At 41.2% G+C, this 18,123-nt stretch overlaps 1 protein-coding gene across 1 annotated transcript in view; it reads right to left on the bottom strand.

Moving 5' to 3' along the window:
- Positions 1 to 3,613: 3,613 nt before the first annotated feature.
- The window catches only part of LOC138966395 (receptor-type tyrosine-protein phosphatase kappa-like), an 87,821-nt gene continuing 73,311 nt past the window's right edge, over positions 3,614 to 18,123 (bottom strand). Inside the window, exons 11-19 of the mRNA XM_070338615.1 lie at positions 15,476 to 15,555; positions 14,378 to 14,509; positions 13,574 to 13,696; positions 11,867 to 11,926; positions 7,351 to 7,547; positions 6,525 to 6,660; positions 5,542 to 5,778; positions 4,057 to 4,551; positions 3,614 to 3,685 (exon numbers count right to left, since the gene is read on the bottom strand). Coding sequence (XP_070194716.1) covers positions 3,614 to 3,685; positions 4,057 to 4,551; positions 5,542 to 5,778; positions 6,525 to 6,660; positions 7,351 to 7,547; positions 11,867 to 11,926; positions 13,574 to 13,696; positions 14,378 to 14,509; positions 15,476 to 15,555 — 1,532 coding nt within the window. The remainder of the gene's footprint in view (positions 3,686 to 4,056; positions 4,552 to 5,541; positions 5,779 to 6,524; positions 6,661 to 7,350; positions 7,548 to 11,866; positions 11,927 to 13,573; positions 13,697 to 14,377; positions 14,510 to 15,475; positions 15,556 to 18,123) is intronic.

Genomic DNA, 18,123 nt, shown 5'->3' with positions numbered 1-18,123 from the left:
TATCCGTCACTAAGAAATCCTAGATAACAGTTTATGTCCTTAATAATCAAAACAGAGAGCTCAGACAAGATTTTAGGAAACAAAGGGAAGCAAGCGCTCTTAACGGTCGTCTATATGAAGAGCGTTTACTTCCCTTTACCTCTGAGATCATGTTTCTGTCAAATCACATTGGTAGGCTTGTTGTTTTCACTTTATGATAATGTAAATTTCGTTGACATGTAAAACTTGAATAAAACATTGTTTACACCAAATCACATTGGTCTTCGAATCAGTAGATTCATATCAGGAAGCTGATGGCTAACAAAAGCTGTTAGAGTGCACAGAGGAGAACAGACGTGTGATTAATAAGGACACGAAATGACACCAAGGCCGACAGACACGGGAAGACTGTGCACGGTCGTGATAATGAAGGGTAGAGAGAGAAAGAATGTTCAAATCACAATCAAATTACCCCAACAAAGTTATGTTATTGGAACGTTTCATTTGTGACAAAACAAAACGTTGCGTTCATAAATTCAACAAATTAAATTGTGTTCAAACTAAACGTTCCATTAACTTATATTTCTTGTGTTTTTTATTCTGAATGATGGAGCTTTGGCAGTCTATTTGTTTTGGATTTCAAATCACAAAGAGAGCCCTAACGGAGCCGAGACAGAACTTATAGCATCAGCTATCCACTACAGCGCCCAAACCCGGAGCTAGCTAGCTGGACACGGAAAAGCTTAGGCCAAAAATAAAATAGGTCTGTTTACGGTAACATAGGCCCAAAAAATAGGGTCTGTAGGTCGGGATTTTTTTTTCCCCAAAAAAACCCATATTTTTACGGTTTTTTTTTTTTTTTTTTTTTTTTTCCCCAAATGCCCCAAAAAAGTCTAGGGTCGCGTGAAAAAAATAGGGTCGGTCGGGTTACCGTAAACAGACTATTTTTTTTGTTTTGCCTTATGAAAACGTAAGAAAAAAGATAAGCGCTATCGATACGATTTTATCGTTGGCCCACGCACAAGGCGCTGCATAAGAGATTCATAAGGGGCTGCGCTCACATAATTATGTAACTTCAGCAGGACCGACGACGCACTGCAGATTATCCCAGCCCGCTACACGTTGCATGAAAGGAAAACAGGCCAAGTACTCGTCATAATCCCTATCGCGGCATAAATATTAGGCCGTGCGTCGTCTGTGCCGCTGAAACTGCGCAGGTATATTCTGCCCATAACGCGTAACGCAAGTGTGGCCACCTGCATAGCCAGAATGTGACCGGGACTATAAACCCTTTTCGTCCAAACATGACCTTAGACTTTGACAAGATACACCTCTCATTGAACACAAATGAGTAAAGAGTCTGTGCATTTTCTAGAATCTTTCCTCCGTTAGACGGTATATTGGGAACGTCAACGACAAAACAACAATGTGTGTTCTCAAAAGTACGAACAGAAATTAACGACAGTGTAAACATGGTTATGCAAACTACAACCCCGGTGATTTAAAAAAAAAACAACTTATAAATACCTTGACAGTTTGGGCTCAAGTACAGTGTGTGTCAGTTTTGTGCACTGATTTTAAATAACTTCCTCGTATTTTTTTTCTCAATCTATCGCAAGCGTGTAATCAGAAGCCATGATTCCCCAAACATCGAACGAAAAAACAACAACTGTTTTTCATGATCAGTAAAAAAAACGAGGGAAAAAAATAACACTGAGCGCTCAAAACAAAAAGCTGAAGAAAAGACCAGGGAGGCCAAAACTTTTGATGAAAACACAAGAAAACCAAGCAAGAAAGAAAGACAGAAACAAACAAGCAAACGACACTTTTCTGAATCCGTAGGTAAAACGTCGGATCAGAAAATGTTCAACGTTTCAATTTCTGCCTCTTCGGGGTGTCCCACCCTATAAGAAAAAAAATGTGAGCCCTGGTGGGTATGTCAAGATATATTTCAAAGACTGGAAGGCAGAAAAACGGCCGCTTTTTGTTGGCAAGTACAGTATTGGTGGGGTTTTTTGCTCGCGAGTAACACTTTTAGTCAATAAATTATTTTACATAGTCTTCTTTTCAAAATTCCTTAGCGACGGTGCCATTGTTCGTTTGTAGACATGCACCGTTGAAACCTGACGCTAAACATGGACACAAATAAATAATAACACAAAGAAACCATACAAAGGTATCTTCTATCAAACACAAAGTCATCTATTGTGAATCAAACTACAGTGCAGAATTGTTACTGTGTCACTCAATATGATAATAATGTTCACTTGTAAAACCTGTTAGACATTCAGTATCAAGTCAATGCCTAGTAACAGAACAGTGCAGTGGGGAGTGTATAACATTCATTTGTTCGCGAGTAGAATATGCCACACCTGCCGGAAAAGAATTATCCTGTCGCTATTATCCAGGCATCACATCTCTGATCGAATTTGGCAAGTTTTTGTTTCGGGAACCCCTGACTTTTTCAGTGGGCTCTGCTCTGTGCAAACGAGGCCTACCTTCAGTTCTGTCAAGTCACAGATATCTCTACATATCCAACATTAGAAAATCCTCAGAAAAAATACACCAGACGAAAATGCCAGTGCAAGCACACAATCAAGTTTTTTTCTTCTTCTAGTGATTGATGGTGAACAAATTTTTTTGTTGGCATTCGTCAGTAGATCTGCCGACTTGAAAAAGACCACATCAGCTGGCATATAAGCTGGCATCGGTGAAACAACATAATAACAAGGGTTTACATTCACACAAGTACAGCCGCTCAAATATCTCCGCACAGTGCGTTGCAGTCTCGTCTAAACTGTTAACATTCACGAGAGGAGCATTTCTGCGTCGCGCCTCAAGTGTTCTCAATAGTTCATCATATTCTTACTGTTTACTGTCAATATTCTTTGAAGGAATGTTTTGACGAGAGCTGCTTAAATGTTCAAAAAACGTGAGTGCAGACTCGCCTTGAGCGTAAACATCCCTCTGTTATTTATCAGACGGACAGGTCTTAACTGTTAAACAGTATCAGAAATACACGGACAAGCCTCAAATGTATCAGATATACACGTACAAGCCTTAAATGTTAACAGTCCTGAGGTATTTCTCAGATACACACGGACAACAAAAGAGCGCGGCTTCCTGACAAGTAACCATAGACCCGCCTGGTCATGGACATAATAATATACAAGTGTACTCTGTTCTCCTCAATTACAAAGCTAGAAGGACACGAACAGGTATGGGGCTAGTTAACCGCCGATAGACACGCCAATCTCTGCAACTCTTGAGAGCTGAAGGTGAGACGATGGCAGGGAAAAGGCAGCAAGACTTGGGTGGGGGCGGGGATTGAGGGGGTGTAGTCATTGGTTTATTTTCCATTTTTGGAACACCTTGGGTCCCGCGCTTTTTGCCCAGGGGAAGTCTGAGAGAATTTGTGTTGCATTTCTCTTGGGCTCACGGTATGGGCAATTGAAAGCCATCGTTTAAATTGCGGTTCTTCAGAATGGTAACCTGCGAGCATTTCGCGGGCGGTAAGAAGCCTGTACGTTTTTAAGATTGCAAGAGGGAGGGACAGAACAGCAACTTCACCCTACTTCCTCAATGCTGTTGCGGTAGCAAGGACCGGAAGCAAGTGTGTCACGTGATTTTGACGTCATAGACACCAACGGAAACGTGGCGGTGAGTCCCAACCATAGGGGTAGGTTGGTATGAACACGTCGTGTGCCTGAAGTTATCAGGATAAAACTTCAAAGATGATGCACCAAACTTAGCATTCAGCTTCTATCAAGTTTGCCAGAGGTGAAGCGAACTACCCACTGAGTGAAAGCTATCGTTCGTGTTTCGTCTCTCCAGTTTCCTCTCGGGTGGTCTACGTTCACAACCAACCCCGCACTCCCCTGTTGACCTTCTTTTGGAATTGTTATGATTGACACTGTTGACAAGGGCAGCATGTTGCCTGAACGGATCCGCGGCATAAGCCCGACTTCGTTCACTGCAAGCAATGTCGCCGTCATCAAATGCAAGTCTTTCGTAGTGGTTATTGCTGTTCACAAAGGCGCCTTTCTGCCTGAAAGAATCCAGAAACGGAGTCCTTACCGAGATACTTTCGCCCTCAGCCACTGCTAGTCTTTCGCTGCTGTCGCCGTGGACACAGTTCACGAGGGCGCCGTACTGTTTGCGCGAATTCATCCCCGCAACCCTGCCGGGCTCAGCCACAAAACCACCACCACAACAACCACCATCTCCCACTCGTCCCACAGCTTTGTCGAGACGAAGACTACCACAGTCACCGAGTCGAGCACGTTCAGAAACACCGCCGCCATCCTCGGACAGCAATCTGTCAGTACAGTCCAAAGCGAAATTATTGACGAGGGCGACGCTGTTTTTGAAGGTCTCGGGGGCGAAAGCCGTGGCCACGCTGGAGGCCATGAAGCCCACGGAGCTGAGACAGGAGTCGTTGGAGCGGGGCGGGGAGCAGTGGAGCGAGGACAGACTGTCGGTGGAAGGGAAGGAGAGGCGGTCCGACATGTAGTTGCGGTGCGACATGTGGGGAGACAGCTGGGCGATGCACGCTGTCAGTCGCGCCTGCACCTGGAACAGGGTCACTGAGGTACAGGGGGTCAGACACCCGTGTAGGTCATACGAAACTTAGAGGCACGTATACTCCTTTACGGCTGGTCAATTTGGATCTGGCCAGGCTTTTACATGGGATAAGAATCTGCATCCACTAAGACACATACCAAAACTTCAAAATCCTGACTATTTCCTGGGCATATTTGGATTTTGTGTGTGAATTACTTTCTTAAAAAGCCACTAGTAGTTTTAAGATAATTTATTCATTAAAAAACTTACAAGGTATGTGTGTTTAAGAGGAGGGATGTTCTTATTCCATGAACAAGTCTGGCCACATCTGACATGGACAGACGAATTTTCTGGGTAGGACTGTGCTTTTAAGACAAGACCGAAGTTGAGCGAGGAACAGCTTGGCCATGAACGCCGTCAGTCGTGCTAGTACCTCTTTTTTTTTTTTTTTTACCTCAGTTGCATGCAGGCTGCTTCAAACCTTTTTTGCCCTTTATTTTCTTTTTTTCTTTCTCTTCTTTTGGGCGGTGAGCATCCTTCTTCATAGGTCATTTTGTTTTCTTACTCAAATTCCTATATTCTTATATTTTCAATTAAATAATAAATAAACAAATATCATAACAATTATAACCTTATTTAAAAAAATAAAATTAAAAATTAAAAATCAAAAAGTATACCATAAATTTACTTCTAAGGTTTAACTTCCTTCTGTTAATACCGCCAAATCCGACTTGTTACCATATTTAAATTTTCCAATGGTAATTTTCGTAATCAAAATACAATAATTCGTGTTAGTACCTGCAACGCGATTACTGTGATAACTGGTTGGTAAAAGACAGTTGTAACGTGCGCCAACCTTTACAAGACCCTTCATCTTTAGATTGGCAGGTGCTAGTTTAGAAGTGTATCGTGCTCCCCCTCACGTACTCACACCAACAACATCCTCTCCAGAAACGGAAACGAAACAAACCCATGTTGTTTTCATTTTGAGATACTGACCTCTGGGTTGCCAGGCAACATGAAGTCCATGACGTCGTCCAGGGCAGTCTCGAAGCTGCCAGCCTGGCTGCTGATGACAGACATACTCTCGTCCGTGGAGAGGCCATCCGGGGACTGCAGGGGGGCTCGCACGGGGGCGTTGTCCCCCTCGGCCCCCGTGATGACGATCTGTGGCCCCCGCGCCACCATGGAGCGTACGTAGTCTGTCATGAAGGAGTAGATGTAGCGGTACTCATCCTGTCAGTGGGCGGAAACATCACAAATGTTCACAAATGTATATGTGTTACAGCAAATTCTCAAAACCAGGACATTTACAAAATCCCTGAAAATGTCAGTAAATTGATAAATGTCCTGTTTCACACGGGGATTTTGTAAATGTCCTAAAAGTTCTAGGAAATTCGTAAATGTCCTGGTTTGAAGGGCCAGGAAATGTGTAGATTTACTAAAAATATATTTCAATGAAAACGAGGGCTTTTTTGATTGAATGGAATCCACTTATTTAGTTTGCATCGCAATCAAAAGATTAAAGTAAAACAATGGAAATTTCAATTTGTTCACTTATAACTGTCCTTACAACGACACATGCAGCCAAAACACATGTGTCTTCTTTCATACTATTTAGGCCAACACACACCCTCCACAAGGTCATTCCCTTTTATAAAAATAAAAGATGAGAATGAGAACAAAGGCGATAGAAGAAAACAATTTGCTGAAGAAAACACAGACACCTACTTATTGAAAATTCCTATATTGTCTCCGAAGAAAATAGAGAAACACACACACACACACACACACACACAAACACACTCACTCACACACACACACACACACACACACACACACACACACACACATACATACACTCACTCACACACACACACGCACACAAACCAAGTGACATCACAATCATCCAACACGACACACAGAGCATTCCAGGAGTCACACGTCACAAAGATCAGAATGACGTCACCAAAGGTACTGACGATGGTGGTGACCAGCTGGGGTCTGTTGTGACGCACGAGTCTGACAGCATTCAAGATGTCCACCTCTCCGTCAGTCTTGAGCTGGTCACAGCAGATGTGAACCGCACAGTAGATCCCGCAGCGGCTCGCTCCGTCCCTACGCGAGAAATAAAGAGAAAAAGGCAAGATGTTAGATAAAGGAAAAGGAGTATGCACGGCAAGATGTTGGATAAAGGTAAAGGATCGTAAAAGACAACATGTTGGATCAAGGGGAAATGAACAAAAGACAAGATGTTAGATTTGTTTACTTTTTCCTCCTCCGCCGACATGGTGTGTCTTCATGTGCTGCATATGCAAGTGATCAGTAGTCACAAGTCACGTGACTGCTGAGATATAAAGGGAACTAACTTCAATCATGTCTGATGTTTACTATCACAAGCAACTGATCGCATACGACGGTCTTATAAAATAGTTAAAGATCCATTTCTCACTGCAGCCGGAATTTTCAAAATCGGTGGACCCCGTTAGGTTGAAACGTTGCATGATGTAAAACTTGCCGCCGTCAACTTTGATTGGTCTCGAAATAATGTGTTCAGGGGGATGCAATAACAAAGAGAGGTAAATTCGCAGATCACGTGAAAATAGTAAGTGAGAGATATTTTAAGACTTGAATTTACTATTCACGTGGAAATAGTGAGACACATGTACGTGACGAAATAGCTTCTCTTCTGCCTCAGTTTTAGAAATGCTGTGGTGACGAAAACCAAATATACGATTCTTAAAGTTCTTTATTTTCTAAATCCTTTAAATTCTAGTCAACAGGTTTGACCCCGAGTTCTTCACTTACTTGGAGAGGATACAGATGGGGTTCAGCGGATTGTTGCGTTGCTGCCAGTTCTCGGCCGCCTCCAGTGTGGCCATGAGGGACTTGGGAGGGAGGGCCACGCGCCCCTTGCTGGGGTTCGAACCCCCGCCGCACACCTGGAACATCTTGACCACGATGTCGTCCTCCCGCAGCTCACAGCCCGGTATGTTGGTCAGCATCTGAGGTAAAGTGGCGGAGAGATACATGTGAAGATGGTGCAGATAAGCAAGCAAGATTGCGTCATTCCTTTCGAATCTCGACATTTAAAAAAAAATTGTTAATTTTGTTTTGACTCTCTTGACTTGGCGAGATGGCGACTCGCGCCATCTTGATCTACAGGTCAAAGTCAACGCTTACTCCAAAAACAAGAATGGTAAGGTACTGAAACGTTTTCATTTTAACAAAACAAGTAATTCACGAGCACATCGACGCATTGGTCTTTATCGTGGACAAACAGAAACATCTCTGCAAGCGTTTATTGAGTTCAGTCTCCAGAAAACACTTCGTCTGTCTGTCCACTCTAAAAACCATTGGGTCGATGTTCTCGTGAATGCCTTGTTTTGTTAATACTAAAACGTTCCAGTACATTAACATTCTTGTTTTGTTTTGGTTTGGATTTAGCAGTTTTGGATTTCAACGCCTACTCAGCCAAGTTCCTTTGATTGTCTCATAATGTGTTTGTTCCTCCGCTACGAAGACCATTAGGTCGACTTAGTTGTGAATGTTTTGTTTTGTCTGTAATCAAAAGTTCCATAAGACGGGCGCAGTGGCTTGGTTGTAAGACGCCGGCCTCCAAAACGGAAGGTCGTGGGGTCAAATCCCGGCCGCGCCTAGAGGGTTAAGGTGGAGATTTTTCCGATCTCCCAGGTCCATTATTTTATGTGCAGACATGCTAGTGCCTTATCCCCCTTCGTGTGTACACGCAAGCACAAGACCAAGTGCGCACGGAAAAGATCCTGTAATCCATGTCAGAGTTCGGTGGGTTACAAAAACACAAAAATACCCAGCATGCTTCCTCCGAAAGCGGCGTATGGCTGTCTAAATGTCGGGGTAAAAAACGGTCATACACGTACAAATCCCCTCGTGCAAAAACACGAGTGTGCGAGGGAGTTTCAGCCCACGAACGTAGAAAAAGAAGAAGAAGAAGAAGAAACGTTCCATACACTGACCTTTCTTGGTTGATTTGTTACATTCTTTTGGAACGTTAGCAGCCGATCTGTTTTGGATTCCCGAACTTGAGCTATTGCAAAGGGATGTAAGGAACTTAAAGTCCCGAGTTTCATTCAAGTGATTCTTTTCGTGGAAAGTATTTGGCGGATGTTTCCCCGCCGTGGCATATGGGATGTGAGGTGAGCGGTGAAAGGTCAAGTTTTTGATAAAAGATGAGGTCGGTGACAGTATGGCCGTGTTGCAAGTACAAGCATCTCAGGAAGGCACAGCTACCCGAATCCAGATTTTTCTGAATAGTTACTACCGTGGCTTATGGGCTGTGAGTTGGGTGATGGAAGGGAAGGTTTTTGATAAAAGAGTGAGAGAGCGGTTGCAGTATGGCCGTGTTGCAAGTACAAACATCTCAGGAATGCACAGATACAAGAATCCAGATTTTTCTGAATAGTTACTACCGTGGCTTATGGGCTGTGAGTTGGGTGATGGAAGGGAAGGTTTTTGATAAAAGAGTGAGAGAGCGGTTGCAGTATGGCCGTGTTGCAAGTACAAACATCTCAGGAAGGCACAGATACAAGAATCCAGATTTCCCCGAAAGGTTACCTAGCCTAAGCACCAATGTTCGCGTGTGACACAGATAACTAGGTTGAGATGCACGAGAAAGTTACTCGGAAACAGACGCGGGGTCGGATTCGTTGATGTTTAGGTAAGTAAGTTTGTGATTCCAACAAATCCGACCCCAAGTCTGGCTCCCACCTATAGTTGGTAAACGTCTTGTGTACATCAGCCCATAAGAGCAAACGTAAACGGAATTGTTGTCTTGACGAAAAGGGTCCAAATGGTAATCAGAAAGGAGTCAAGACAATGGAATCGAATAGTCTACCTGACTATCCAGCGCCATCATTGTTTCTCACCAGGTGCGAATTGCAACGTCTGTCGTCGTGTATATTTATGTCTTTGGGCGCTCTACTTTCTTTCGCTTGATATCCATCACAAAATCTTGAGAACAAATGCCACTGGAATTTTTGTGTAAACATGCAGTTTAGTTACTTATCCTCCTAAGTCCTTACTAATATACAACTGTTTGAAATGGGCTATGCATGCATGGAACACCAACAAGCGCTTTTACGACAAGAAGGAACAGAGGGAGACGTCAGTGAATTTTCAATGGCAACTGTTTGCATGCAGCGTGTCACTGCTTTTGTGGAGCAAAACACACACACACACACACACACACACACACACACACACACACACACACACACACACACACACACACACACACACACACACATACACACACACACACACACACACACTTACGTCGTATGCAAGCACACACGCACGTAGACGCATACATTCATATGGATGAACACGCAACCAGGCCAACAAGCGCACAGGTTGGAATTGGCTGTTTTGTATGCAGCCCTTCCTCAAAGCCCATCTACACGATCAAAACGAACACAAAAGCACTCCTAATTCTGCTAAGACATGATCAAATCAATAATCAGAACTTTAATTGGGGATTATTGCTGCTTGATGCTTAAAGAGACCATTCAGTCATTTCTAAACTAACATCGTGAGGAAGCCATGAACAGAAAACTGTAAAGATTGTAACACTAATTAATCTGTGTTAACACTAATTACTCGGTAAGGTGACTGTATTCATTAAAAATGTACCCTTCTTTACAGAAAACATCTTTCTTTATTTATTTGGTGTTTAACGTCGTTTTCAACCACGAAGGTTATATCGCGACGGGGGAAGGGGGGAGATGGGATAGAGCCACTTGTCAATTGTTTCTTGTTCACAAAAGCACTAATCAAAAATTTGCTCCAGGGGCTTGCAACGTAGTACAAAATATTACCTTACTGGGAGAATGCAAGTTTCCAGTACAAAGGACTTAACATTTCTTACATACTGCTTGACTGAAATCTTTACAAAAATTGACTATATTCTATACAAGAGGAGAAACAGAATCCGTTAGTCGCCTCTTACGACATGCTGGGGAGCATCGGGTAAATTCTTTCTCGTCACCCAACCAATATGGGACTCCCCCTAACACGCGGGGGGTTACAGAAAACAAACCGATCCAATTTTCCTTATCTGCCAATAACAATATATTTTTGTCCAAAGTTCCATTAAAGCCCCCAAACAGACAACGTGATGTGATAAAAGTACTGATTTACATTTCAACATGTTACAGTAATCACAGATGTCTTTCTTCTCAGGCCTTACTAACAACACAATTTGATTAAGTGTACACTAATTGAAGTCTACATCATCATCATCATCATCACCATCATCATCATCATCATCATCATCATCATCATCATCATCATCATCATCATCATCATCATCATCATCATCATCATCATCATCATCATCATCATCATCATCATCATCATCATCATCATCATCATCATCATCGTCGTCGTCGCCGTCGTGATGACAAAGTGAACAACGGAAAATCAGCTACAAAATCTAAGAAGGTTCTAACAACTTCCAATAAAGATAACGTCAGGATGCAAAACACCTAGCTTGTTGTACGAATCAAGGCCCGTGTGTATGAGAAGGAAGCAAATGTTTACTTCCAAGCTATTCGCTATGCACATACTAACTTGAACGCCTCAGTAGATGGTGACTTCGAGATTACTGAGGTTAAAGCCTAACATTAACTGGACGAAGTCGACTACTCGAAGTATACTTCGCAAAGCTGGACGTACGAAGCTATAGCACTGAGGTTTTGGTGCGAAGCTTTTGCGAAGTCGACTTCGGGCTTAATGAAGGACCGCTGTGAAATGTATGTGCTGCCTTTAAAACCAGAGGTTCCTGTAATTTTCGTTGTTGTTGGAGGTATCCGACGGATGCGTACGGTCCCTAAAAATGCGATTTTGTCCTAGGTGTCGTTGTCGACGCCAAAATCGAAGCAAAACCTTGCCTTTTTGTACAGAGAAACTGCCGAAGTAGCGTGTGTACTCCTGGGTCTCGATGTAGTAAATTCAGCTCTCAGTTAGGTAAGCCCTTCTTTCGACCCATTCATACTAAAGAGATGGAAGTACTTGTAAAGTCGCTCACAACTTTCCAAGTAGTCGCGAACTTCCCTCCCATGCATTCTGGCCGTGACACATCTGTACACGACCTATAAAGTATACAACTGTTATCATCGATGTGTAACACGTCACGTACTATGTATGTATAAAAATGCATGCATGCCGCCACAGTGAAACTATAAAAGCAGAGAAGTATAAAAGCCAAACAAATCATACACAAAAACTAGAACTAAAGTGAACAAGTAAGAAATAGAATGGGATAAGAAACGAAAACGACAGTTACCATGGAATGTCCAGCCACTTTGAACAGGTAGTCAGGTACATGATAGTCAAACTTTGGACACTGGAGAGTAGAAGAAGGAAAGGAGTTGACATCCACACAGATCAACACATCAACACGCCAAAACACAAAACAGGCGTCATAATTTGTGGTAAACAAGAAGAGCAAATGATCCTACGACTGAACTTCGACATACCTGATATGAATAGAAAACAAATCATCTGCTGCTCTATCTTCAAAAACAATCACAATAATGATTCTTTTCTACTTTTCGACCTCGCTGTGACCTTGAAGTTTGACCAGGATTAACCAGACGTGGGTCTTGTCTCGAGGTCATAAAACCTGAAAGTGTGCGAGATGACAACTATAGCTTAAAAAACTTTCAAGAAAAACGATACTTTGTCCTCTTTCTTTTACCAAAAACCTCACCAAATTTGACCATGCAATTTGGATGGGGATAACCAAACCTGCGTCATCTCGAGAGCTCATCAAACTCTAGAAATGCGAGAAACTTCAATGTTCTAGCTACAAAAACGTCAGAGACAAAATGCGTTTCCATTTTCTGACACAAACAAACCCCCGTTGTGACCTTGAAAATTGGCCAAGGTCGTGTTTAGAGGTCATCCCATCCTTAATTTGTATTGAGTTTCAAGGCTCTGACTTTACATAATTATGTTTTAGGAATTGATAGGTTTCCTTCTTTTTTTTACCCCTGCTGTGACCTTGAAGATTGTCAAGGTTTAACCAGGCTAGGCTTGCATCATGTCTGGAGGTCATGAATAAACTCCGAGAAAATCTCAACGTTAAGGTTTTTTTCGTCTGTGGATAGGCGGCCTAACGGTGCTCAGTTAAAAGACTCTCTTGATTGCTCAGGTTAACCAAAAAGCACTATTTTTGGCAGAGACAATATCAAACTAAACACACGCAAACAAATGCTAATTTCCGGACGCTTTTTTCGATGTTTGGAAAGCGGGCATGGTCTGATCAAATCTGTGTACCATAATCAAAAAAGATGTTAAAGCTTTGCGGTAAATACGATTAGGTGTTGGAGTATGTATATCTGCATATGACTCCAGAACTCAACAAGACACTGATCACAAAAGCATGAAGATTTGACACAAACACAAATCAGAAAATCCATAGGAATCAGCAGAAAACAACATGACAATGGGAAAAACAAATGTCAAACATATTAAGCAGTAACCTATTTAACAGATACAATATCTACAAATTAGATATCATTTTTTCGGCTTTCCAATTTTTTTTTTTACATCGATCATGTAAAATACGTTAGCAAGCTTGACAGATTGCGTTCACTGTTCATTATATAAAGTTCAGTACATTGTCTTGCTGTGTCTTTTTCTCAGTTTTAATGAATCCTCTTCTGAAGAAAAAAATTCTAAAGCGGTACAAACAAGACACAGAAAAGAAAGAAAGTTCGCCCTTCTTTATATTCTTCTATAAATCACGAATTAACCAGGGCTTTACAGGACAATACAGTTAATCTGACAAAAGACAGAGCCAAATGTAGCACAGGAATCACAATTTTCCATAGAGAAAAAAACGAAAGCACAGGAAAACGCGCAGTTCTCTTGCGTAAGGTTTAACAGTTCCCACAGGGAAAAAGCTCGGTCACTCAGAGGAAACAACTCAACCAAAACGAAAACGCCCCAAAACTGAGAAAAGAGTATAAGTTGAGTTTAACAATACCTTATGGATAGCGAAGGCTCTGACGATGACGTGAGGATGCTTGCCGCAGCCCAGATATCGGACACTGATGGGACCGTAGCGTACCTCGCAGTCCAACTCTTTGGGCCAGAACCGTGGGTACGTCTGAACAACATCACCCCAATCCATGTTCAATGTTTCCATAAGTACGCTAAGTTTATTCAAAGAACAGAACCGTGGGTACGTCTGAACAACATCATCCAAATCCCCTTTCAATATTTCCGAAAGTATGCTAAGTTTATTCAAAGAACTACACTGAACACAAATAGTTAAGGATATATTTTTGTCAGTGGTATAGCCCAGATTTTAAACAGCAGTGTTCTGGTCAGAAACATGTCAGAAACATGTGTAATTGAAAATCTGCTTTTCTACTGCTTAAAATTGTTTTGTTTTTGTTAATATCAATCAATATGAAGCTTATATAGCGCGTATTCCGTGGGTACAGTTCTAAGCGCTTGTCGAAGATGAGCAATATTTGGGTATGACATCACAGGTCCAGTGTATTATCAGTGTATTATTCCGTAGACGATGACGCATTCCTGAAGGTGTAAGAATTTATTTAAAAAGGCTGCTGTCCAACTTCATTTGTTAAATATACCGGTATATCTCATATTCAAAGCGATGGTTTCGAACCGCAAACACGGTTCACATCGTTGAACAGAATTAGATAGATCATTTGCATTACAGGTGAAAAAATCCCCCCCATCTTAAAACCGGACATACCCTATTTGCGCACGAGGCACACACACAAAAAAACAAAAAAAAAGTTACAAATAGTTCGCGTACTCTTGAAAATTTGACTTCATTCAAGACGACAAGGGAGGTAATCTTGAAGTCGAAGAGCAGCCGCCAGAGGTCGTTGATGGTGTGTCTCTTGGGCCACTGGGTGACGAGGAAGGTGTTCTCCTGGTGAAATCCCTGCACACAACAGACGACAAATCATCAGATGGTGCCCTAGGTCGTTCATGAAAGTTAAGATGTTCAGAAAGTTTAGATGTTCAGAATCGGTGAAAATCTGCCCTAGACAATTGATGTGGGTCTGATTGTGTTACACGTTTTGTTTTGATTGTTACATCCCTAATGGCTTGACAATCAGGAAAACGATAATTTCTTGGTTCCGAAATTCCTTATTTCTGGATGGGAACTTCCATCCCTGTTTATGCTCTCCCAGTGGGACGATACAGATCCTAAAGGGAACATAATTTCAAGAATTAGCCACTCAATAATTCCACGACGAAAACGGTACGAATTCATGCAATGCAATGTTTCACAAGCGGAAAGAACAGCCCAGAACAGGATGCGATGGAGAAATGTCGTCAATGGCCTATGTTCCGCTGGGGGCAAAGGGCCTAAGTAAGTAAGTAATGTTTCACAAGGTTACGTTCATACCACGTTTTACTTTTTTTCGGATTTTATGGTAGGCCTACGATGAATTCCACAGCTCAGCAGGAATGACTCAAAGCACATTCCTCAATAATAATACATGTGCAATATTTCTACTATAAGGTGACCCAAAAAATGCAACCCATAAAATGCAAATAACGTCTGCATCTGTACAAGGAATTACTTCATATATTGTCTACATTAACTTCAGCTTATGCATGATCAAAATCACCAAGTTTGAAATGTATAGGTCAAGTGGTCTGATTTTTGTGCTCTTTCACAAAAATATCCAAATTCAATGATCGGCTGAACAATAGGATGTTTGACATTGAGCGGTAGGCACACTCGCACTATCTAAACCCTCCAGATTGGCTGCGATTCATTTTTTTCAGGTCACCAATGATCTGGGGTGTTTGGGTAAATTTGGACCTTCAGATATTCGAAACGGTAAAACTCTGGAAGGTTTTAATTGGGTGATAGTGAGTAATGTATGCCACTCACGTCCACATAAACAGCGTTGATGAAGTCTGTTGCGTTGTCTCCTTGTTCTGTTGTCATGAGGTAGGGCCTGGCTCGCTCCGCTGCAAGGACACAGAGAGCAGAGAAATTCAAGTTTTTCGCCCTCACGGCAATGCCATTAGGCGCATGTTCCAAGGTTTTATCCCGACTTTAGATGAGATACACAAGTGTATGCGTGTTTTGGTGGTATCAGCCATCTTCACTTATGGCAGAATGACCGAGGTCTTTGACGAGCCACTGTGGTAACTCCTTAGTCATATTACAGTTGAACATTCAAAGCTGGTCGGCTTCACTCAATTTCTTGGCATCAGAGGCTTGACATAAATTAGGAAAACAAATGGTTGGACCCATCATGGACCAACTAAAACGCTGTAGGGCAGAATTAATATTTTGATGGTATTTTTGAACGTTCTCAGCGTCACTGTAGGAAGTGGCGTTCTCAGCGTGCAGAAAGTGAGCGTCAAGTCCCTTTGTATCAACAACGAAAATCTTTGCATCTTTGAATGAATCGAAACGCACGAGAGAGAGAGAGAGAGAGAGAGAGAGAGAGAGAGAGAGAGAGAGAGAGAGAGAGAGAGAGAGAGAGAGAGAGAGAGAGAGAGAGAGAGAGAGAGAGAGGGAGATAGAAAAGCGGATTTTAACATTTCCATCTAATTCCGTGGGGATTTACTCGAGATGGGACAAAAGAATACGCTCTTAATGGCAGGATTTGCATCCGGCTTTAAAATAAGAAAACATCAGCTTAATACCCGAAAAGGTATTGACTGAGATAAATACTATGTTTTACAGATTTATTTGGAAAAAAACGATTTTCAAACACTAAGGCATTTGAGAAAGTTAAAAGAAAAGTGATGTGTCAAGAGTTTCCTGATGGGGGTTTAAAAATGATTGATGTCATTGATATGCAGTCCTCTTGTTTGTTGTCCTGGGCGGCAAATTTATTGAACGAAAAGCAGGAAAGTTGGAAACAAATACCGATACATATGTTTTCGAAGCTTGGTGAAAGGTTGTGTTGCTTCCAATCTAACACCACGGTAAAAATTTTTAAAGGATTGGGATTAATTAAAAATGTATTTTGGAAACAAGTTTTAATTTGTTGGTTGAAAAATAAGGACATGATTCAGAGAGCAGTAGGTGGAGACATGTTATTAAGAGATACGTGTTTATGGAACAGCAAGGATATAATCTATAGCGGCCAAACCCTGTTTTTTAGCGACTGGATTAAAGCAGGCGTTTGTCGAGTAAAGGATGTATATGTTGGTAATGAGATTGTGCCCTTTAATATTATGCAGCAGAAGGTTGGATGTAAGCCCACAAGATTCTTTGAATATAGGGTGATTTGTACAGCAGTTAAAGCAGCAACACTACGCTCTGCAAATGGAAATGTATGTGGATTCAACGATTTAAAGAACCTGAGTAAGCCTTGTCAATTTCGCAAATTAATTATAAAGGAAAAATATGTGGAGCCGGTTGTAGTTAAATTTTGGGAACATAAATTTGATTTCAGGCCGGGAAAAGAGCAATGGTTAATGGTAAACAAAGTAACCACTGAAACAAGATTGCGAATGTTGCATTGGAAAATATTGCACAATATTTACCCCACAAATATTTTATTGTATAAAATAGGCATTTCCGTGAGTAATTGCTGTACTCACTGTGAGAACGAAATTGATTATATTGAACATTTTTTTTACTTTTGCCCGAAAATTATGTCCATTTGGAAATGCGTTGAGGATAAAGTGAATTGTAAATATAATATGATTATTAAAATTACCGTAAAGGAAGTTTTTTTTGGGCGTATTTGAAAATTCACAAAGTTCCAAGGCACTAATAAGTTATGTGAATTATTTGATTGTGATAGCCAAAATGTGTGTTGGTATTTATAGATATGGCTCCCCTCTGGATATTGTATGCATTTTTGAGAGGGAATTGTTAAAAAGAAAAGTTGCTTAAAATACATTTAGATATAGTAATGTTAATGTTATAGTAAAAACATTACTTAAAAAAAAAAAAAAATAAAAAAAAAAAAACAAGTCGCGTAAGGCGAAAATACAATATTTAGTCAAGTAGCTGTCGAACTCACAGAATGAAACTGAACGCAATGCCATTTTTCAGCAAGACCGAATACTCGTAGCATCGTCAGTCCACCGCTCATGGCAAAGGCAGTGAAATTGACAAGAAGAGCGGGGTAGTAGTTGCGCTAAGAAGGATAGCACGCTTTTCTGTACCTCTCTTTGTTTTAACTTTCTGAGCGTGTTTTTAATCCAAACATATCATATCTATATGTTTTTGGAATCAGGAACCGACAAGGAATAAGATGAAAGTGTTTTTAAATTGATTTGGACAATTTAATTTTGATAATAATTTTTATATATTTAATTTTCAGAGCTTGTTTTTAATCCGAATATAACATATTTATATGTTTTTGGAATCAGCAAATGATGGAGAATAAAATAAACGTAAATTTGGATCGTTTTATAAATTTTTATTTTTTTTTACAATTTTCAGATTTTTAATGACCAAAGTCATTAATTAATTTTTAAGCCACCACGCTGAAATGCAATACCGAAGTCCGGGCTTCGTCGAAGATTACTTGACGAAAATTTCAACCAATTTGGTTGAAAAATGAG

The sequence above is a fragment of the Littorina saxatilis genome, linkage group LG5 (assembly GCF_037325665.1).
Source record: "Littorina saxatilis isolate snail1 linkage group LG5, US_GU_Lsax_2.0, whole genome shotgun sequence".
Taxonomy (NCBI): domain Eukaryota; kingdom Metazoa; phylum Mollusca; class Gastropoda; order Littorinimorpha; family Littorinidae; genus Littorina; species Littorina saxatilis.
Note: the sequence above shows the minus strand (reverse complement) of the source record. Positions and strands in the feature narration are given on the sequence as shown.